The sequence below is a fragment of the Phoca vitulina genome, unplaced genomic scaffold, assembly GCF_004348235.1.
Source record: "Phoca vitulina isolate PV1807 unplaced genomic scaffold, GSC_HSeal_1.0 scaffold39, whole genome shotgun sequence".
In the NCBI taxonomy this organism is placed as follows: domain Eukaryota; kingdom Metazoa; phylum Chordata; class Mammalia; order Carnivora; family Phocidae; genus Phoca; species Phoca vitulina.
In genome coordinates, this window is record NW_022589742.1 from 15,739,665 (window position 1) to 15,763,560 (window position 23,896).

Genomic DNA, 23,896 nt, shown 5'->3' on the forward strand with positions numbered 1-23,896 from the left:
TCACTAACTTATTCCACTTTGGGCAAGCTCTTGTCTCCGTGCCTCAGCTTTCTCATGTGTTTAATGAGGATAATACTGCCCCCCCCCAATTACTGTACCTTGCATACATGCTAATTTATACAAGAGTGACTTAAAGTATGAAGAGCATAACAAATAAGCATTAGACCTTTGAGAAGGGAGCCTTTAATCTAATTCAGTGAACTTAGTATTACATGTTATATTCCTGACAAGAGGCAATTACGGATTGCTCTTTTCTCTTTCCTTTTAGGCTTACCTAATGAAAGTAGTGCTAGAGTAAAGTGACATTCTTGTTCTTATTTATCACCTGACAATTCCCCCAACCCCAACAAAAGAGAAAGCATAGAGACAATGAGGACATCCCTTAAGTATTATGAAAATTACATCTAGAGGAGGTTCCATGTCTTAGAATGTTTCTTACCAAGTCTATGAGTTTGGTGACAGGAACTTCTCGGATTGGTCTTTTCATTCGGCACAAAGCCTCTAAAGATGTACCAAAACAACTTGGGAGGTAATTTCCACTAATGGTCAAGAAGTAATCTTTGCCTCGATCCAGGTGAAGGACTAGAATATCTTCAATCTTATCTTCCCCTGAATTCAGGATGGTCACAGAGTCTTTGCTGACATACACATCAAGGGAAATGTCCACTGTCTCATCTGAAATGTAAGAAATGACACATGGTAACAGAAACTTCTGGTGGAAGAGCAAAAGGGAGATGAGAACCAACAGAAGTAGTGTCCTCTAAAAAATCACCAAGTGATGGAGGAGACACTGGACACACAAAAGAGGTCTCCGCAATATAATGACAGTGAAGGTAAGAGACATGTGGTTAGAAAACAAGAAGTTAAACAAAGGGAGGCATGGGAGTCATGGGGAGATGGTACATTGCAAGCAGAGACAATGGTAAAGGGACAACTCACTTGGCTCCAAGTAGCCCTCAAAAGGTTCAGCCCGAAGCCATGGCTTGCAGTACTGGCTGTCATTAAGTTTAGGGATGAAAGAAAAATGGCAGGGAACCTGTCCATTGTTGCTGATCTGGAACTTCTCCTTTTGTAGTTGCCGAAACTTCACATTCTCAAACACAAACTGGGGAATAACAGACAGACACAAACATGCATCACTAGTAGGGGGAGTATGTCAGTTGGATTATTCCATAGAGAATATGAATAAAGAATAAAGTAATTATTAACCAGGTGTGCAACTGCTGTATGCATTCACCAACTGAGCCAGCTGTATACCATGCCCTCTCATTTCCTACCGTATTCACACCAGCAGAGGAGGAATTAGGCAGCTCTTGCTACTTCTCTAGGCTACTCTGATTGTTCCTGAGATCCTAAGAGGGTAACCCAACCTTGGGTCAGGACATTCATCCCGTGACCAAGTCAGTCCTGGTTCCTGAGATATGAACCAGCAACTCTGAAATATTAAATAAGAGCGGCTAACGTCTGAGGGCTTACTTCGCGCCAGGAGCTGTTTTAAGAGCTTCACATGTATTAACTCATGTAATCCGCACAACCACCCCTTTAACCAGAAAAGGAAACTGGCTCTGAGAGAGTTAGACATGCGCCTCTAAACGACAATGCTGGAATCCAAATGGAGGCAGTTTGACTCCAGCACACACGGTTTTCACCACTTTGCTGTGCTGCCTCCTCTACCAAACATGGGTTTCCACTGTACTAACCGCGATGAGCAGTAGATGGGGAAGCCATGGATTTTTGCTCACCTCCCTCCTGCTGAGTTCTAAGGAAGGAAGGAAGTCATTTTCCATCCTGTCCATAATGCGTACAATATCTTCAAACACTTTCCGATACCTCCGTTCATCCACAACCTTCACCTGAAAGAAAACAAACCCTCTTTTCAGTCTTAAATGCTCCTAGCTCATCTTCCCTTGAGACTACCTAACAATTTAAAATGGGTTGTTACAGCAATCACTTAAACATTGCAAAAACATCCTCAAACACTTTCTGAAATATCACTCCATCCACAACTTTTACCTCAAAGAAAACAGATCCTTATTTTAGTCTTGTGTGTGCTCAGCTTGAATCTCTAAGAGTCTAACAATTTTTTTAAATGACAATTTTTTTAAATGTCACAAACAAATATAAATTAAAGTAAGCATTACAGCATTACCCACTTTATGGTAAAGATAAGGTTAATTGGTTAACTTCCTGGAAAAGTCAAACCTCGGTGCTAAGAAGCTTGGCAGTAGTATTTGGGAAAATTATTTTCTTGCTCCATTGTTATTTGGTGGTGGGGGAAATGTGACAATTGTGGCAAAAATTATTTCCTGCATTGCATAAAATAAGTGTCAAGACATACCTACTACCATTTCTAACAATGATCACAAAGCATTGAAACAGCAGAAAAAATGATTGAAGCATTTAATTCTATTAGCTGCTATGCACAATGCCAAGAATCATAACGTCAATGCACAGATTATATAACGCTAAAGGTATGTTAGTAAATAGATCTTATGGCCATTTTAGAAAACGGCCAATACAAAATGCCCTAGATTAGAGTAAAAGCATGACAACGGACAAACAAATCATTTCAACTAATAGATCAAAAACATTTCCCATCTGACACAGCACATTTGGCTTCCTGATATAGCTGTGTGTTTTTTTTTTCACTATTAAAACTTCATACAAATCAATGCCAAATAATGAACATAATTAACATAGCATTTTAACTTATTGAGGTCCCGGTTTCTTTTTAGAATAGGAAACTTTACAAATTCAATATCAAAACAAAAGGACCGATGCATGTAGACGAGGTTGTAAATCAAATGTGGAAAATAAGAGCATCAAAGCTGAGCCAAATATCTCAAAGACTGGGAAGGTTTTTACATATCTAAACCATAACGCTTAGAAAACTGAGGAGCAAGCAATCACTAGAGTCCACACTATAGTGTTAAGAGGAATTTTATACTTTTAAAATATTTTTATAAAATTTTGCAACTGCTTTTTCATAAAGTATTTTACATGTGTCATCTTTTCACAACAAACTGCAAAGCTACCAAAGCAAGGATTATTCTTCTGATCGCTGAGAATATCAAGATATAAAAAGATCAACTAAGTTGCTCCCTGCCACAGTTAATACCAGAAGTTGTATCTGGACCTCTAGTGCAAGACCATTCCCAAAATACCAGGTATACAACAGGATTAATTCAGGTAGGTCTTAAAAATACAGATGCCTTGGGGCGCCTGGGTGGCTCAGTCATTAAGTGTCTGCCTTCAGCTCAGGTCATGATCCCAGGGTCCTGGGATGGAGCCCCGCATCGGGCTCCCTGCTCCACGGGAAGCCTGCTTCTCCCTCTCCCACTCCCCCTGCTTGCGTTCCCTCTCTCGCTGTGTCTCTGTCAAATAAATAAATAAAATATTAAAAAAAATACAAAAAAATACAGATGCCTTGGCCTACTGCAGTTTTTAAAAGCTCCCTAGGCAATTTCTATGTCCACCAAAGTCTGAGAACCAATGCAACAGATCCCATTACCAAGTACGGGGGTGGAAACCCTATCTCAGCTTAATCTCAGCCAGCCCACAGCAAGTCTTCTAAAGTTAATTGGCCATTGAGCACTTGGTCCCTTTGTTAACAGTCATTGATAACAATAGTGGTAAAAATATAATGTGTTTTTTAAAGCCTCTAATCATAGCATGCCCAAGAGACCAAAATATGGGGTGGTTACTCGATAAACTCAAAGCCTTTCCTCAGTGGGTTATCATGATCATACCCCTTAATGGCACATCAAGGATAATGAAGGGGAAAAACACCATAGAATGTCACCACTTGATACACCCACTTTAGAAAAGGAAATTACCAACAAAATTAGTAATTAAGAATGAGCCAGACGATCAATGAACTAGATCTTTAGGTAATAACATGGGTAGCTCTCCAAGACACACTACTGATTTTTTTTAAAAGCAAGCTGCAGACCAACACGTATTATAAATGAGACCATTTATAATATTTGCACCCACACACAGAACAATACTCTATTGTGTATGGGCCAACAGAAAAACATATGCAAAAGTCTAGAACTGTGCTGTTCAAGATAATAGCCAAAAGCCACATCTGGACATTTAAATATACATTACTTCAAATTAAATAAAATAGAAAATTCAGTTCTCTCGGTCACACTAGCCAAACTTCAAGTGATTAGGAGCCACCTGAAGTCAGCAGTATTGTACTGGACAGTATAGATCTATATATATATCTATTTCCATCATCACAGAAAGACCTACTGGACTGTGCTGGTCTAGAAAGATATAAATTCATAATGGTAGTTGGCCTGGCTGGGAAGTGGGGGTCTTGGGCAAAGGTGGGAGTGGGGGATAGAACAGGGATTGAAGAACTCCAGCCTTATCTGTAAATTTTGCTCACTTTTTTTTTATTTTAAAGAAAAAGCACTTTTGAATTCCTGTGCAATTTTAGTATTAAAAACTAGAAAGGTAGACCTTTATTAAAGATACACAAAAATATACACAGGAAGCTTGGAAAAATTTTAAATATCCTGCTGAGAGCTCTGGATTAATATGTGTGGAATATTACAAATATTCCTAAGTTCTGAAGAGAAATACAAACAAAAAAGCCAAGCACAGCTGATTAAACCAAAAAGGTTAGTGTCTGGGGAAAGACATCCTTTTAAAAACGGATTAAGAGAGGGGCACCTGGGTGGCTCAGTCGTTGGGCGTCTGCCTTTGGCTCAGGTCGTGATCCCAGGGTCCTGGAATTGAGCCCCACACTGGGCTCCCTGCTCGGTGGGAAGCCTGCTTCTCCCTCTCCCACTCCCCCTGCTTGTGTTCCTGCTCTCTGCTCTCTGTCAAATTAAAAAAAAAATCTTTAAAAAAAATAAAAAATAAAAATGGATTAAGAGAATCCAAATGAAGAAAACAGGGTAGCCCACAAGTACAAACGAGAAATTAGATGGGCTAAAAGTAGTATCTAAAGGTTTATCTAGTCAATAAGTTCTCTGGAACTATAGAGGCATTGTGGGATTAGTGGAAAGAACATCTATAGGCTTGGGAGTTAGACAAGATTTGAATCTTAGCTCTCCTTCTAGTTGAATGCTTGTAAAGTTATTTAAACTCATCGGTTCTCCATTTGCTCATCTGTTAAATGAGAAATATTTAACTCAAAGCACTGTTGTGAGGAGTAAATGAGATGTGTGTAAATTGTCCATTACAGTTCCCAGCACATACTAGCTACTATTTGAGAAACACTTACTATTATTTACTATCATTTTAAAATTTCAAAATGGACAAAAGTCAAGTCACAATTGCCTTGATAAAATTTAAATTCTATTCTAAGACCAAGACCTAATTTTGTAAATAAAGGAAATACCCCAAAGTCATTCCCCTTTAAGACAGGAGTAGAACAAGACATGTTGGTGATAATCTGAGAAGCCAAAAGAATCAAATATACATCTATTATGTTCTTCACATGTCTTACCTCATTAATCCTCATAAGTAGTACCATTGTTATCCCTATTTTATAGAGGAGGAAACTGAGGCACAGGGCTGTTACATATATTTTCCATGATTACACAGATAGTGGTTGAACTGGGATGCAAATCTAAGCAGTCTATCCATAAAGTCCACCCTATCAAGCACAGCACTTTATAGATTCTGACAGATTACATGACTGTAGGTCTGGAAAATCTACAAGAAATAATCTAAATGTACTAGCTGTAATAAATCAATAAGATCCCAAGACATAACCTGCATACTATTAACAGGCAGCAAAAAATACAATGTAAAAACAAAAACTACTCACAACACAGACAAAAAAATTAAATAACTGGCCATCAATCCAGCCAGGATGCAACAGAGTTAAAGAAAAATTCAAAACTTGTGCTCCTGGGGGCGCCTGGGTGGCACAGCGGTTAAGTGTCTGACTCTTGGTTTCTGCTCAGGTCATGATCTCGGGGTCCCGGGATAGAGCTCCGTACCAAGCTCCACACACTCGGCGTGGGATCTGCTTGGGATTCTCTCTCCCTCACCCTCTCCCTCTGCCCCTCCTGCTCACGCTCTCTCTTTCTCTAAGATGAATAAATAAATCTTAAAAAACATTTAAAACCTGTGCTCCTGGACAGGAAAATTTCACTAATAGTATAGCCATATAGCCTTTTAAGGTAAGATACAGATTTGGTTGTATGCCGACCAGTCTATGCCTTTGCTCCTGCTGTCCCCACCCCTCCACTTGGAACCTCTCTCCCAGGGCTTCCCTTCCTTACTATTTATCTGATGAGAGGCTACTCATTCTTTAAAACCTAGCTTCTAACTCTTCCTTATGTATAACAACTTTAGGAGGCTAAGGTTACCACCCAGCCATTATGCAGCATGAGAAACATCTGTGTCACTAAAAGGCCTAGCACATTAAGAACCATATGGACAGCATTTAGGAGGGTTGAGGGCACTAATTTCTCACTGTTGCAAATGATTATTTGGTTATGGTAACATTTATGGCTCAGTAAACTACTGATCTGTTTTGAGTCTAAATGATGTTCTAAGAATACTTTTAACACAGAAACAAATAAATGAACAAACAAGTGTTTACCCCAATATGGAAGAGGGCGCTAACAGGCTTGTGGTCACTGGTTTTTAGTTTCATGTGACTCCGGTAATGAAGCTGATTAACATTTGTTCCTCTCCAAAGAATCCGGTCACACCAGGCTGGAACCCGACATTTCCCACTGCAAATAAAGAAAGAAGCATAAAGGGAACATACCACACAAGAATGTAATACCTACCACACTGGTTCAGACCTGGGTAGGCCGTCTTTTATATGCTTCTCCTTCCCTAATGATCCCAACTATAATATTCCCTACTATATTCAAGCGCTGTAAAGGATCTGTGTCTGCTTGTTTGCTACTGAATTCCCAACCTCTAGCACATTATCTTATGCAAAGTAGGTGTTCAATGAATAGTTATCTAATGAATGAATAAACTGTGTTCCCAAAATTAGCATTACATCTTCAACAATGTTGTCCCAGGGGAAAATATAATAGCCCCTTCTTAAAATATCCTCAGAAGGTCAGGATTATCTTCAGCACACTTTGCTCGATGAACTGCAGTGACATTTTACACAGATAGACAACTAATAAAAATCTAAAACTCCAATCCTAAATTCCACGACGGGGCTTAATTTCTGGAGATAAGTAATAGTAGAGATTTCTCCTTTAAACCTAGACTTTCATGACAAGTCTAGCTTCTTCAGATAGAGATGAACTAACATCTAAGCATGCAATTCTGAACATATAACAGTCCACAGATTACCAAGGTTAGGGAAAAAGCTTATTTATCATTCTATTAAAATAAGCAGCACCTTGTACACCTGATCCAGAAGGGGACACAAATAAGTTCTTATCTGTAGCTCTTCAAATGACTCTCAAGTCAGGTGAGTGGGAGAAACAAGGTGAAGTGTACAAGATCTGTCAGTGTCACTTTTTACTTGCTGACCAGCTCCCTCAGGGCACAGGGATACAGACTCCTCTCCAACCCACCCTAGTGCTCTGAGTCTAAAGAAGTTGAATATGCCCAGGGATTTTCTTTCTCTTTCAAGCTTCTGGGCTCAGCCAGCTAGGACACCATAGGAAACAAAGAGATAGTAGGTAGAAGACAAATAGTTACCAGGAACATACTGAGAGGGGTGCTTTACTGGGGGTAATTAGGAAATCAAAGCGCCCCCCCCCCCAACAGACAGTAGCTCTTAGCTTTTTCTAGCAGTTGCAGAGGCAAGCATCAGTATTTTAAAAAGTCCCCCCAAGACATTCTAATGTGTAGTCAGGACTGAGAACAACTGTGCTGGAAGAACCTTTCATGGCTCACTTTCTGGTGTTCTGAGTTAAGGAGTTGAGAAACAATTTGGGAAAAAACATTCAGAACAGGACAATCGGTAAGGAAATAGCGGTGGAATCAGAAACGTTAAAATCTAAGCAAGTCTGTTAAGAGGACAGAAATAAGGCATTGCAGGCAGCCCATAAAACTTCAATAGCTCTGACACAGAAGTAATACTTTCTTAAGATAAGCTCACCTTTGAGTACACATGAATTAAAAACTCTTCTGTAACAGCACTGAGCCATTAAGTTTTTATATCTGCTTCTGGCATGACTGAAAAAATTCCTAGCCCTTTACCAACATAGAGGGACAGAAATAAGACCAGGCCTGAACCCACTCCAGGAGGAGGTTCTTGTTACTTTACCTGGAATCCCATCGGTCTGTTTTAGAGTCATACTTGTAAGTGGGGATAAACTTGATTTCACCTTCGGTGAAGTCAGCAAAAGCTTTTTTCTGTGTGCGCTGAATATTTAGCTAGAAAGAAACATCACATAAGTAGGGTAACACCATCTTAATACAAGTGATAATCAGGTTGATCAGCCATTTCTAATTATCTAGTTCCACAGCCTTTGCAACTGATAAATAAAATTTCTATACCTTGTGAATTAAAATCTTGCCATTCCCATAGCATCTAAACTCACCCACAGGTAGGACGCTCATTATGAGCACATCACTAATTTCTTATTGCTAATAGTCATCAGAAAATGGAAAAATGAAATATGAATAATTGTAACTTCTCCGAAGTTGGACAGGAACCATCTAGCACAATTTTAATTAAAAAAAAACCACACACACAAATGTTGAATGTATAACTCCAAAAGCCAAATTCAGTGAATTGTTACAGAGCATTCTGAAAGTTATCCTTACTCAAATACTTTATCAGAATTACATAAGACTTAGAATTTATTCCAACTGTACCCGCTTTGGAAGCATGACAGAGGAAGAAATGCAAAGAAATCCACCAGCCAACTTCAATATGAAGAAAGATACAGCCAAATAAGGCTCACTATAAAAAACCATCCGACTGCAAAACTCCTAAATTTTTACTATGTCTGAAGGTCAAAAAGGCTTACATAAGGATTTAAAGACATTAAAATTAAGTTGAAACATTTTCTTCCCTCCATAAGAAGCATTCACTTTTAGCAACCAGTATCCATAAGCTGAAGTAAAAATTCAAGTCACGTGCCAGGCTCCAAGGCAAATTTACAGAAAACTAGGTTCCTGAATATCAAGTTTTATATAAATGTTACCGAATCAATGCTTTTCCCACAGGTTTTAACATCTATAAGCCAGATAGCCCCAACTTCTCAATCAGTTCCCATTAGACCACAGTCTGTGTTATTTAACCCAAACTTCTCTTCTGTTCTTCCCAATCCCCTCACAGGGCCTCCCTCTTTTACCTACACACTGCTGCTAAGCCTGCCAAGTAATCATAGAGCAACTTTCGCTGTTCCATCTGCCAAACCACATCAACATAGCTGTAGGCCCACTTCCTCCAGGAAGTACTCTCCAGTTAACCCCACCCATTCTCCAACTTATTTATATAAATCTCTCAAATCTCTTCTTGATAAAGACAATGAACAAATGTTATATTTACTTTTTCTCTCCCCTGTTCCTATCCAAGCACTTAATAAAAGCACCACAAACCTTGTGTGTATTCGCTGCATCACTAGTCACACTGTTTCCCCAGGACAATGAGACCTTTCCATCTATTCCTAAAGACACACCTGCCACACACGTATCTCATAAACCTAACAATTTTATCTGCCACTTAGGAAAGTACCTACAACATGAAAATTTACTCACCTGGTCAAATTTCAAGAGTCTCTGAAGGTCATTCTTGTTAATAAGACTCTTCACTTCACTGGCATCAGGCATACAAAGTCTGTAGTTCAAATCTCCCAACCAGATGACAACACTGAAGATCAAGAAATACATGAACAGGAGTAGCAATAATTAGCATAAAAAGTCAGAGAAAATGGAGAAAAGAAAACTAGGTAGATTATTGATAAGGATTCATTTATCACTACCTGAGACAAAGGGTTTAAGCTGTAACTTATCCTTTGGAGTGAAGTACTCCCAACACCTGTGAAGGACCAGGGATTACCAAATAGATGGGAAGATAGGCATTCCATATGCGAAGAATAAAGATAGGGAAATACAGTGTTATGTGTGGGATTCAGAAGCCAAGGAGTTAACTGCCTAAAAGAAGCATGTAGTTTATTTGCTGGACTAGTGCCAAAATTTTGTCTGGCTGCCTGCCAGGTCTCCAAGGGAAGAGAATCTGAACATTTTCTGCCTCTCTGAGCCCTGACATTCTGCAGGCTCTCCACTAAGGTCTGCGTGGTCTGAATGACAGCTCTCCCAGTCAGGACCCTAGCAAAAGTAGGTCCACGGCTCTCCACTATAGCCAATCTGCCTATCCCTGCCCCAGATCCACAGTCCAAGTCCCAGGCAGGAAGGAGACTGGTTTGCCACAGGAGTCTCAGGCTCCCAATCACCGTAACAGGCCCCTAGATGTGCTGAGAGCCCCCATAGGGCAGACCCTGAAATTACTACACTAAAAGGGATTCTCCTTGTGAGCTATCTCAAGTCCTGAATGGGTCTCTTTGCCAATCTTAAACGCAACATGAAATTTCTGGAATTCTGAGGAAATAAATGTAAGGAATTTCAGGGCAACTTTTTATTAATGTCAAGGCCTTGAATTTACTACCATGATACAGAACTGTATATGATCCTAGTTGTTGAGACAATATGGAAACAGGCCAATATCACTACCCTTCCCTACTCTTTCCTCAATTACCCTACTCTACTGATTCTAATATCCAAATTATCTTTTTTTTTCCTACTAATTCCCATCTCAAACCACTCTCTCAGAATTTCAATTACCATTATTAATTTCTTGACAATTAATCATTTTCTACCACCCAATCCATGCCTCAACTGATTTCTGCTTCTATCCTTAAGTCCTATTCTCCACGAACCTTTCTCTCATATTATCCTATCGATCCATTGTTGTCTACATCTCCATTGCCCCTATTCTTAATGATTCACAGTCACTAAGAATATATATATCTATATTCATATAGATAATATATAGATCTATATATACACATAATATATACAATGTATACATTATAATGTATACATTAATACAGATAATATAATACACACACACACACATATACACACTGGCTTGGAAAGAGACCCACAATAATAGGACAATATAGTCCTATATAATAAGTGTGCATGTGTTTGTATATAGAGAGAGAAAGGTCTACAACAAAGGAAATAAAATGTATGTCACAGATGTAATTTTAAATTTTTTAGTAGCTGCATTTAAAATAGAATTTTAAAGAAGAAGAAACAAGTAAAAATAACTTTAACAATAAATTTCATTTAACTCAATATATCCAGATTATCATTTCAACACGTAATCAACATTGAAAAAGTGACATATTTTACATTTTTCCTACTAAGTCTCTGAAATCCAATGTATAGCTTATGCTTACAGCACATCTCAATTTGGTCTAGCTACTTTCAAGTATCTAATAGCCACTTATGGCTACTGGCTGTCACAATGGACAGCACAGTTCCAGGATACACAGTGAAATGTTACTAACAGTTTCCTCTGAGAGACTGGCTGGGGAGAGCACAGTGATTTCTACTTTTAATTTTATCTTGTATTACATTTACAATAAACATTTCTATTTCATAATAAAAAACAATAAAACTGACTCCAGCTGACAGACACCTCCAGCATTATTCTTACATGGCCACTAACAGAACTAATCCTACCTCCGATAGCAAATCTGATTTCTCTGCCTCAATGAATCTGCTATTCCTCAAAAACCCTCTCTTCTTTGCGACCCCAATCCCTAAATGGTAATCCTTCACTCTTCACAGTTTCCTATCCGTTTAATCTCTTCTCAGCCCCACTATTCAAAGGCCAAAGGAGATTTAACCACTCACTCATGTTTCATGATGTTCAGCTGTGGGAGGGTCTGATTTGGGACCACAAAACTCATGCGTGCACAGATGTCCTTATAATCTTGATTCCTTCTCTCAAAGTCCTCCACGTGGGCAGCCAGGTGGGAATTGACAATGCAAAAGGTAGTGTTGTGAAATACAAATCTCACAGCTACCCCACCTTTGTTTCCCTGTAAGCAAGAGTAATTATTCAGTTAGTACAAAGACACAACTAGCAGTTAAACTTCACATGGACATAAATAATAATCAAGCTCATTTCCAAAGTAACTCACCATTTTCCCCATGATTCCAGTACCAACTGTTTCTGTAGCAACATCACGGATATAGCGCCACTGGTCCTTTCTGGCAAATATGAGGAGCATCATCCCAACAAGGCGGACTAGTTGAACCTACGAGTTCCAGGGAGTTAGAAAAAGGTTCATGTTAATACCACTCTTTGCCACACATCTAGTCCCGCAACTAATTTTCCACCAGGAAGATATTAATGATGCTCAAATCTGAATCCAAATCCTCTAATTTCCCAGGGGACCCCATACAAAGGAAACAAAATTTCTCTGGGGAAGCTCTTATCTGACTCTGACCAATAGGAGTTAAAAGTCTTTGGGGACATCAAGTACACTCAGCTCTAGGATCCATTATTTTAATCACTTGTAAACCTACCAGGAGTAGATAGTATTAAAAAATCAAATAAAAAACCCCTATCCCAGTTTGTTCCTTTCACTTCTTCCTAGTTTCTGATTTCTGATTTCTTAAGAAATTAAAATTTATAAAATAGCAATCTTTTTTACTTTGATTATTTTAAGTCTGAGAACTAGAGCTAGAAATACATCTGAAATACGTGTTAGTCAGGGACCTATATGACAGGAGTAACACCCTCAGGATTTTTATTACCTATTACCAACTGTTAGAAGAAGTAAATGAAAAATGTTCAGATGACTACTTTTAAAGGGCTTACTATGGTAGCCATGTAATTAAAATAACTCTTCTGGTAGCCTCTACCACATGCTTTCTAAAGACCAACAAATTGGCCCACCTTGCTAAAGTCAACTCTACTTTTGATTTACAACAAATTTGAGAACTCATTTAAATTCTACAACACTTCTTACTGATTTCACAGCATACCCTATGCACCCACATGCTTCAAACTACTTTTCTGTAAAGCATCCAGTTCTGACCATGTCAGTGAACAATTCTGATCTTAAACTTTTACTGTTACCTTATAAGTAATTATTTTAAGCTAATTATCATTCTGAGAGTAAAATTCTTCTTTTCTCCTAAAGCTACCTAAGCAATGAAAATATAGGATCAGAAAGCTTAGGAAAACTTTTTTCTAGAAAAATAGGTGTAAAGGATTAGTCTGCCCTATTGCAGTATTACACACAGGGAAGAAGTCAATTAAACCATTCTTTTGGAACAAGTTATAGATAACAGAATAACTTCTAGGGAGTTCTATTTAGTTGTATATTAAAAAAGAAAATCAAATGCAGTTTACTTTCTTATACTTGGCTTTGGAATGCAAACCCCTCTCCACAGCCATGGACCACTCTTGTTCTTTCACAGATTCAAAGTAGAAAAAGGCTTCTGTGCTCAAGTCCAGCTCTTGGAATCTGAAAAAAACAAACAAACAAACAAGAAGACTTGAGATCTATACATATCCCATAATTATCTCTGTCTACCTCCTTTCCCATTTTCTGAGACATTAGGTGAAAAGAGAATGGTGAAAGAGATAAATTTTTAGAGAACTGCTCTATTGACCCAGGTGATCAGTAAGGACAAGCAGCTTTCTTTTTCAAAAGACCCTCTATAAGTATATGCACAGGCTATGCAAAATAAATCTTATAAAAGGGGGCAGGCACCTGGGTGGCTCAGTCGGTTGAGCAGCTGACTCTTGATTTCAGCTCAGGTCATGATCTCAGGGTCCTGGGATCCCTGCTCAGTGGAGAGCCTGCTAGAAGATTCTCCCTCTCCCTTCTCCTCTCCCTGCCCCTCCCCCTGCTTATGCACTCTCTCTCTCTCGCTCTCTTTCAAATAATAAATCTTTTTTAAAAAAGTATATGCACAGACTATGCAAAACATAAACAAAAAACAAACAAAAAAATCCTCCACAAGGGATAACAGTGGAGCGCTGTTTATATATCCTAGGAATAATCACTGCTGGAATTGACCTCAAGTCTGTTTCTATTAAGAATGCAATTTTCTTTGCATTTTGAGAGGACTAGATGTTTCCTTTCACCATTTCAGGTATCATTCCTTTCTTATCTCATAAATTTGACCTACAAGTTAATTCTCACATATAGTCTACAGTGAATTTTTACCAAATAGTTAAAAAAGAAAAAGGAGGGCAAAATGTCATGGAAACTAATACCAAACATATAGCCAAAAGGAAATTCCAGATGTGTTCTTTACCCAATGCAGTAGATATCAGGAGGATTTGAATCACAGTTCAGCCAAGGTTCCAACTCACTATCTGGAGACTGGCCATTCACATTCCACGTTCCAACAAAAAATCTAATACACAATACCAAAAAATTATTTGAAAATGAAGGTCAAGTATGAACCAATAAAGTTCTCTCATCACTTTTATACAAGGGTATGTTCACAATAAGCCAACATAATTTCTCAAACTGTTTTGCTATACACATAAGAAACACCTCTCACACATACAACACAAAGGAAGTGGGCTTAATTCTCTAAAGTTTACATTAGATGAACCCACAGAAAGGAATTAAGTTGCTATTTAAAAAATACAAAGTTAATTGCTCTACCACATTTCTTTTCAATTAAACTCCACCCAAACTTATACTTGAAGGGAGAGCTTGTAGATGGGAAAAAGGTATCTTCATGCTGTAAATACACCTAATGTGGATAACTGTTCTATAAGGAGCTATAGTTGAATCCAAAAACTCACTTCCCAAAGGATTACAAGGACATCTGTGTAGGAAATTCTGTTGAGGCAGACACAGTATTAAGGGGGAAAGCGGAAGGGAAAACTCCTAACTGTCTTAACTGTTTACATACAAAAAAAAAGCATCATGGGGAATATGAGAAACCACAGGTTTTAGCATAAGGATATGGTTATAATTGAATTAGAACAAATGAGGCATACTGGGATAGCAGATGGGACCGGAATCTTGGACTATTAAGGGTACGTGTTGTTCACAAACAACAAAGAGAAGTGTTGCTGCTTTGCACACCAGAATACACGCCATGCCACACCGCACACACTACGTCCAGAAAAGATACCAATAAGTAAATGTGAAATGAAAAATATGATACAGAGGAAAGAATCCAAGACAGACCTCTCAATCAAGAGGACTGGGTGAAATTTTCTGTAGTTAACTTACCAAAGTAAGTAAGTTAAGCTTATGGTAATGGCAGACATTAATCTTCAAATATTGGTGAGAAAAAATTCAGCAGGCCAGAAAGATAAACACACTTGCTTAGGGAATGTGCTAGGGGATAATCCTCTAGTACATGGGAACTTGATTTGGTTCTGAGTGGTTAGAACCATTAGCAGACATAGTATCATTAGTAGTTAGAAAATCCAAGGGAAATTGTAGCATTTGTGTTATTTTGTTCATGTATGTTATTGACCGATATAGAGACAGGGGCTTGAGCCAGCTGACCATCCCTTTTATTATGCTTTGATTCTTAATTAAGCTAATTAAACTAATACCTTAAATAACAAACAGCCATTGTATGCCATACCTCAGTAAGTAGAAGAGAGACTAACCTGAAATTCTGAATGTTGACATATTCTTTCTCTCGCTTTGCCAGGATATGTTTGATGAGACCCTCCCGCTGCCCAGCCTGGGTGTTTGGTACAAAGAGTTTCCGCATGGTGTTGGTCACTTTGGGCTGTTCCTTGTTAGAAGCTTCTTTGTCGCGTGGAAGCCTAGCAAATCAATGAGAATTTCAAAAGTGAAACTGCCTATAATAAAAAAAAGTCTCCTAAATGGGAAATATGTCTTGACACAGGACTTACATTCTATTCACTGAAGGGGGTGGGGGTGGGGGTTCCCGATGAATCCCTGTAGGATGATTCTGTGAATTAATTTTCTTGTCCAAATTCATAGATGAAAAATTATCCTCAAATCCAAGAAGCCCTGAAGTACACAGAACCCAGAGTCAAAGATAACATCCAATTTATCCAGGATAGACAGAGCTTTGTTTTGATCAGCGGTTTTAATTTGATCACTATATGCTCAATGGCATTACCAAACAGAAAGGTACCATAAGGATACCCTGAAGGACTTGACATACAAACTAGAACAATAGCAAGTTACATTAATTTGGAATCTGAATAGTAACAGCTAACATTTATTAAAGACTTAGCATAATGCCTATTTGATATAAGGGATTATATCATTATCTCCTTTAATCATCATAAAGACCCCATGAAGCCAGTACTATTAAAAATCTTTCCATGTTACAGAAAAAGAAATGGAAGCTCAGCATTGTTGAGTAATTTGACCAAGGTCATACATAACTAGCAAGTCATAAAATTGGGATTTAAACCCAAGCAGTTTGGCCCTGGAGCCTGCAATTTTTACCACACTGCTAAGCAGGCTCCTGAGGAGCTAACATGCCACAGAAAGGATCAGGAATGAACATTAGTCAGTGGGCATGGACTCAGTAAAACCACTCCATAGCAGAAGGTGTCTGGGATTGACATTAATCCACATTATCTTATCTGTCCAGATAAAATCTATTTACTCTGCAATGATCATAGCAACCAGGCAAAAGAGAATCTTTTCAGTACCTGAAAAAACAGGCGGCTTGTCCTTGGTGTCTAATTTCTGATACCAGCTAGATGAGTCCTTTTGCTCTGGAACAAGAAGTTGTGACTGAGCTAGAGAGATAAGAGTCATGGTCAAAAACAGGGGAGCCCTTCATTGAGTGGGATTTACCATAACCAAAAGCCATTCCCTCAGCACTCCTCAAATGCAGGCGCCAGCAGCATTCTTAAGTGTAAAGGAAAAGACGAAGAGAAGAGGGCAGCTCTGGGATCATCTGGGAGCAGGAGGAGGATTATAGTCTTCAGGAAACTGTCCATGCTGTGACACTGAAGATTCTGAAAAATGGCTCAGTGTCCTTACAGCTGAATAGACTTGTTCCCTAACCTAACCCTGGGTTTGTTCCTGAAAGCAGAAAAATCAGCACTAAAGACTGAAGGCGTGAGGTACTTTGCTAATGGCTGCTTGCCTCTGCATTAGCATGTCAGAATTTCACTGCCATTCAAAGAGCAGAAAGAAAACTGCTGAGTCTTGAGTTACCTTCCTGAGCAGCAAGGACCTCTGAGAGGAACTTCAAACAGTGTTCCTCATCAGGGATTTCAAAACGCCGCTCTCTGGTCCGGTCCCCCTGAATCCGAATTTTGCAGCCACCTAAAAAGAAGTGAAATCCACACACATATAGCTATGGAATACATGCTTTCTCGGGGTCACACTCTCAACTTATCAGTTTAACAGGAGAAGGTCTAGATCACAAATATTCTAAGACCTCTAATGTAGGAAACATGTCTATAGGATCAGGGGATTTGGTGGGGGGGGGAATACAGGGAGGGAAATCTAAAGGGCTGATGAACTATGTCAGTGAGCAGCCCAATTATAGTGATATGATACATACTAAAATCAGTTCTCCTATGTTCTATCTCCCCAATGTCAATGCAGGGACCAAATTCCAACGAAAGATCACTTCCCCAACCACCCTCCTCCCATCTCCCAGCTGGAAATTTCTACCATTTCAAATCCAGATTATATAGTTAGAGTATCTGAAGCATAAAGGGAATAAAGAAAATGAGATGGTTTGCTCCTAGGTATAGACTGTACCTAGGCAACTGAATTTATAAACTAATTTAAAAAGAAAAGAATAGTGGGATTGGTTTGAATTATTCTGAAAAGAAGCACCTATACCTCATTACCTCAAGTAAAAAATGCATGTCTTGAATAAATGTACGAAAGCAATATAATGACCTATGACCAGGAGCGGTCCAGTTCAAGCATTTCCATTATACTGGAAAACAGTATAATGAGCAGCAAAGTGATCTAGGACATTAGTTTCTTATGTATATAACATACTGTCTCCCTTCTTCTGACGCCCTAGTTATCATATGTATCAACTGTCTGGATATGGTGATCCAGGAAACCTATGTATTTGTTTATATTCTTATTTTAACTGATTTAGTACATATATTGCTTTCTCATGCCCCTGGAAACCGTAAGTTCCTTGAGAGAAGAGGCAGACTGCACATACAGGTAATCCAACACAACACTTTCGATGATCTCCTAGGGTTGTCTGGGACGGAAGGGCTTCTCAGGACTCAGGACTTTCAAAGTGAAGACTGGGAAAGTCCCAGGCAAACCAGGATGACTGGTTACTTTACAGACAGAGAAGCATTTAATAGATGACTGTTGAACCTGTCAGACTTCACAGAGAGAAGGCATTTAATAGACGACTGTTGAAACAGACTCCCTCACACTTGTAAATGACAGAGATGAGAAAATGAAATGAAGGGGCGCCTGGGTGGCTCAGCCGTTAGGCGTCTGCCTTCGGCTCGGGTCATGATCCCAGGGTCCTGGGATCGAGCCCCACATCGGGCTCCCTGCTCCGTGGGAAGCCTGCTTCTCCCTCTCCCACTCCCCCTGCTTGTGTTCCCTCTCTCGCTGTGTCTCTCTCTGTCAAATAAATAAAATCTTTAAAAAAAAAAAAAAAAGAAAATGAAATGAAATCCTAGTTTCTTATGTTGGAAATCCACTTCTGAATCTCTCTTGCCTTTGCATTTCCTTATGTTTCTATCTTCATAGATTTAGCAATTAGAAGAAAAGAGATAAAAAATAGAGAAAAATGTGAAAAAGAAGGCACCCAAGTGGACCACAGATAAGAAAATTAGTGAGGGTGTTACCGTAAGGAGAAGAAAAAAACAAAGGGCATGAATAAAGGCTGTCAATTATCACGGCCTTGAAGATACAGGGAAAACCTCCTTCGGGGTACAAGCAGTCCTCCCTTTCTCAGATACTTTATATAAAAAATAGAAGAAAATTAAAAGATCTGTTTCTATTTGAGAGAAACTTAAACAAGAACACATAATCTCTCTCTCCCACAATCCTTGAAAGATATATAATAATCTTAGCAAATATAAAAAATACACTGACTCATTTAACAGAAAATTCCAGAAATTGCTTACAAAATAACACTGGATACTCTCTCACCATGTTGTACGGGAAAGAGGACAAATTACCCCATGACCCAACCTTCTACTACTCTTCCTTCCAAAACCCCCTAGCCTCTTTGTGATCAACAAACACTCCTATATCCTCAAACTTCTCCTCTGAACATTCCCTGCATCTCTCAGTAATTCTCAACTATTGGTGTATTAGAATTACCGGAGACATTTTTAGAAAATAGACATTTGGGTCCCACCCCAGCCCGATGAAGCAGAATCTCAGGGGGTGAGGCTCAGGCACTGCTAGTTTTTAAAATACTCCCCAAGTGACTCTAAAGTGTATCCAAATTGAAAATCAAAGAGTCACCTGTGAAGTGGCTGGTCCCTGGATGCTGTTTATGGTCTCTCACACCTTATGGAATTTAAGACTGGTGTCCTTATTTGTCCTAACGCCATCTCCAGACCATTCCTTCTTATTCTCCCTCAAGACAAATCATTTTTCCTTTTAGGTTCACCCATTGGGTTATACCAACTTCTTCCCTTCCCTCCTCCCTCTATGAGATCATGTACCATCCTCCCAAAAACGTGTGAATCCAGGATTCAATACCTGACTCATACGACTTCCTCTCCACGCAAACTCTTGCCTTAAATTTGGGTCCCTTACAAATTAGTGCAGAAAACACAATCAACATCTTCAGCTTCCTCATCCAATGACCTTGGCCCACCATCTCAGCCACCTACTCCTTCAGTCCCTACTGGGATTTCCCTCAGTTATACTCTGAACCTTTTCATCATAGAAACCATCACCTCATAAATCTCTAATTCAAATATCCCATTCTGACCTGTTACTTCCAGCTTACTTGCTCATATGGGAACCTCCAGCCGATTGATCCCTCTACTTTCTTAGTATCCATTCGCTCACTCCTGCTTTCACTTCCTATTTTGTCAAACAGATGTCATCATTAAACTCTGTTGCAAAAGCTCAGAACTGCCTTATCACCCTGTTCTTCCACAACACCTACCGCCTTATCACCCTGTTCCTCCACAGCACCTACCTGGTTAACTTTGAACCCTCAGAAATCCAACTAACTGCCTTACTCCAGAGGGAGTAAACACACACACACACACACACACACACACACACACACGCACACACACACCCTATTACCCTATTATTATAAAATGATTGCTAACCTCAACTGGGCCCTCTATGATAGGAAGTCATCTAAGTTTCCACAGTCAACTAGTCTCCCACCACTATCTGGAACAACCATTTCATACCTCCTCATTTATCCTTAATTTTTGGATCCCCTCTTCTCAAACCCTCTCATTCCAAGTGGATTGCTTCATCTCAGGCTTCAGAGAAAATGGAAGCCATCACATGGAACGTCTCCTTTCCCTTCTGATATAAGAGGAGTGCTCCTATCAAAGGACACCTTCTCTTTGAATTATAACCCCTCTGATTCTCTCAGGAACCTTACACTCACAATCATTCCCCAGACACCTCCCCCCAATATCTTTAACCTCCCTCTTTCACAGGCTCCTTCCCATTAGCATTAAATTGTGTTCTAAATCCTCCCTATTTTAAAAACAATAAACCTTCCTAGACCCCATATTCCCCTCCAACTCCAGTCCATCTCTACATTCCCCTCCACAGTAGAGCTTTTTTTAAAAATATTTTATTTGTTTATTCGTCAGAGAGAGAGAGAGAGAACAAGCAGGAGGAGCATCAGGGAGAGGGAGAAGCAGGCTCCCTGATGAGCAGGGAGCCCGATGTGGGAGGGACTCAATCCCAAGACCCCAGCATCATGACCTGAGCCAAAGACAGACGCTTAACTGACTGAGCCACCAGTCACTTCTCACCTCCCATTTCTCTCGTTAATCCACCCCAATATGACTTTGGCTCCCACAACCCTTCTAAAATATCTTTCTTAAGGTCACCAATAACCTCCAAATTGCTAAATCCAATAGATCCTCTTCAGTCATCTTATTAGACCTATCAGCAGAAATCAGTAGGTGACCAGTTCTTGAATAATCTTTTCTGAAGGCTTCTATGATACTATACTCATCTAGTTTGCCTCTCTCTTTCTGGTCACTAATTTTTTTAGTGCCCTTTGAGGTATCTCCTCTTCTATCTAACCTTTAAAAAAGCAGGGTTCCTTAGAGTTCTAGAATCTAAAACCTTTTTCTCACTTGGTATCAGCACTGTCCAATATGGTAACCAATAACTACATGGGGCTAATGAGTACTTGAAATGTGACTAGTGTGACTGAAGAACTGAACTTCTAATTTTATTTCTAATTAATTTAAACAGGCACATGTAACTAGTACTACCATATCTGATAGCATGGCTCTATTTCCAATCACATCATTTCTCATGGTTTCAAATACCATCTATGTGCTAGTGGCCCAGACCTTTCTTCTGAGCTTCAGATGCATACATTCAACTGTCAATTTATCATCTACACTCAAATGTCTCAAAGAAATCTCAAACTAAACATAGCTAAAACTGAATTCACGACCCCCCTCAAAGGAAAACTCATTCCTTCTGCAATGTTCTTATTTTTGCAAATGGTACCATCATCCACATTCATGCTAGTAACCTAAGAGTCATCCCTGACACTTCTCTTCAACTCACTACCTATGCCCAAACCAACCTCTGTTGATTTAACGTCCAAAAACATTTATCAAATCTGTCCACTTCTCTCCATTTATACTGCCACCATACTCATATTCTCTAGCTTAAACTCCTTTTTTTGAAAAGAAAAAAAAAAGGTTTTTTTTAAGATTTTATTTATTTATTTGACAGAGAGAGCGCGCGCACAAGCAGGAGGACCGGCAGGCAGAGGGAGAGGGAGAAGCAGGCTCCCTGCTGAGCAAGGAGCCCAATGCGGGGCCCCATCCCAGGATCCTAGATCATGACCTGAGCTGAAGGCAGACGCTTAACCAAGTGAGCCACACAGGTGCTCCAAGATTTATTTATTTTAGAGAGAGTGTGTGCATAAGCCGGGGGGGGGGGGGGGGGGGAGGGACAGAGGGAGAGGGAGAGCGAGAATCTCCAGCAGACTCCCCGCTGAGCACAAAGCCCAGTCAGCCAGATCCCACGACCCTGAGATCACAACCTGAGCCAAAATCAAGGGTCAGACGCCCAGCTGACTGAGCCACCCAGGTGCCCCTCAAGCTTAAACTCCTGAAACAGCCTCCTAACTGGCTTTCATGCAAATGATGACACCCTGGCATAAAATCCTTCATATTCTTCCCATTTTTTAAATGCAAAAATCCAGATTCCTTAACATGGCTTACTGGATCCGGCCTTAGCCCATCCTAACTTGATGCCTAAGCCTTGTTCCAATCACCCTGGCCTTCTTTCATTTCAAAGAAAGTGTCAAGCTACTTCCCCAATTTGGGGCCTTTACACATGTAGTTCCTTTTACCTGGCATACTTTTCTCTCCATTTTTACCCCTCTCTTACTTAGCCCCTCTGGTCTCAATTTAAATGTCATTTAAAGAGGCCTTCCCTGGGCACCTGGGTGGCTCAGTCGTTAAGTGTCTGCCTTCGGCTCAGGTCATGATCCCAGGGTCCTGGGATTGAGCCCCACATCAGGCTCCCTGCTCAGCGGGAAGCCTGCTTCTCCCTCTCTCCCTGCTTGTGTTCCTTCTCTCGCTGTGTCTCTGTCTGTCAATTAAATAAAATCTTTTAAAAAAAAAGAGGCCTTCCCTGACCATGTCACCTAATTTAGTTAACCCTCTTATAAACTCTTTGTATTTCTCCTTGATAGCATTTATCAAAACTGCAACTACGTAAGTATTTACATTTATCAGTTCAAAGTCTGTTTCTTGTACTGATTGATGATATAACCTGACTATATTGCTTTCTGATATATCTCTAGAGCCTAGCCCAGTGCCTAGCACATAAAAGATACTCATATTTTATAGAATGAATTAATGGATTATAGGCATCTAGTACCAAACAGCACAGAAGCAAGAACAAAAGCAGGAGCAACAATCTTATCTATGCTGTTCTCTACTGATTCTGCAGCACTTAGAACAGTGCCTGGCAAACAGAAGGCACTCAACAAATATTGGTTAAATAATGAATAAACAAGGGAGGATTTAATATTAGGAAATTAGTATAATACAGTCCATCAATAGGTCAAATAAGGAATAATAATATAACCATCTCTTTAAATAGTGTAAAGACATCTGATAAAATTCAATATACATTTATGATTTTAAAAACCACATAAACTTGAAATAAATGCAGTTTCTGAATATGGTTTTTAAAAAACCCTATCAAATCAACAGGCAATCATGTCCTCAACAATGAAGCACCACCTGAGGCATTCTTACTGAAAATAGGAGCTAAACAAGGATTATCATCATTATTTAATATTGGTCTTAAAATTCTCATTGGTGTAATGAGACATGAAGCAAAACTAAGAGTTATAGGTACTAGAAAAGAGACAAAATTATTATTTGCAAATGACTAGGGCTGTCTATCAAAACCAAAAAACAAAATAAACAGCACCCCAAAAATTTTAAATATATTTCTATAAGGTGGCTGGATAAAAGATAAATATCTAAAACTCAGTAACTATTAGTTAGGACCATGTTCCTTGAGAGTGTCTTAATTTTATAAAGGACTTAATTTATTAAAATTTGGCACATACCTATGGTGAAATACTAGTCATTAAAAATCATGTTTTTAAATAATTTTAAATGACATGGAAAAAGCTCACAATATAATGTTAAATGAAAATGCAGCACAAAAACTACATATAAAGATTCCAGTCATATAAAAACATAAATAAAAGGCTGGAAGGAGATACCTAACAATGTTAACTACAGTGGTGATCTCTAGATTGCAGGAACATAATTTTAATTTGA

General features: G+C 39.2%; 1 protein-coding gene across 2 annotated transcripts in view; it reads right to left on the reverse strand.

Annotated features, from left to right (window-relative positions):
* OCRL (OCRL inositol polyphosphate-5-phosphatase) overlaps nt 1–23,896 on the reverse strand; it is a 53,440-nt gene that overhangs the window by 18,485 nt on the left and 11,059 nt on the right. Inside the window, exons 5-18 of one of the 2 annotated variants that reach the window (XM_032428277.1) lie at nt 17,121–17,231; nt 16,607–16,672; nt 15,830–15,950; nt 15,578–15,739; nt 14,251–14,352; nt 13,337–13,451; nt 12,117–12,233; nt 11,827–12,014; nt 9,661–9,772; nt 8,219–8,328; nt 6,575–6,710; nt 1,743–1,853; nt 940–1,105; nt 440–675 (exon numbers count right to left, since the gene is read on the reverse strand). In XM_032428277.1, coding sequence (XP_032284168.1) covers nt 440–675; nt 940–1,105; nt 1,743–1,853; nt 6,575–6,710; nt 8,219–8,328; nt 9,661–9,772; nt 11,827–12,014; nt 12,117–12,233; nt 13,337–13,451; nt 14,251–14,352; nt 15,578–15,739; nt 15,830–15,950; nt 16,607–16,672; nt 17,121–17,231 — 1,853 coding nt within the window. Of the gene's footprint in view, nt 1–439; nt 676–939; nt 1,106–1,742; nt 1,854–6,574; nt 6,711–8,218; nt 8,329–9,660; nt 9,773–11,826; nt 12,015–12,116; nt 12,234–13,336; nt 13,452–14,250; nt 14,353–15,577; nt 15,740–15,829; nt 15,951–16,606; nt 16,697–17,120; nt 17,232–23,896 lie in introns of both variants that reach the window. The other variant, XM_032428276.1, reaches the window with a different exon arrangement.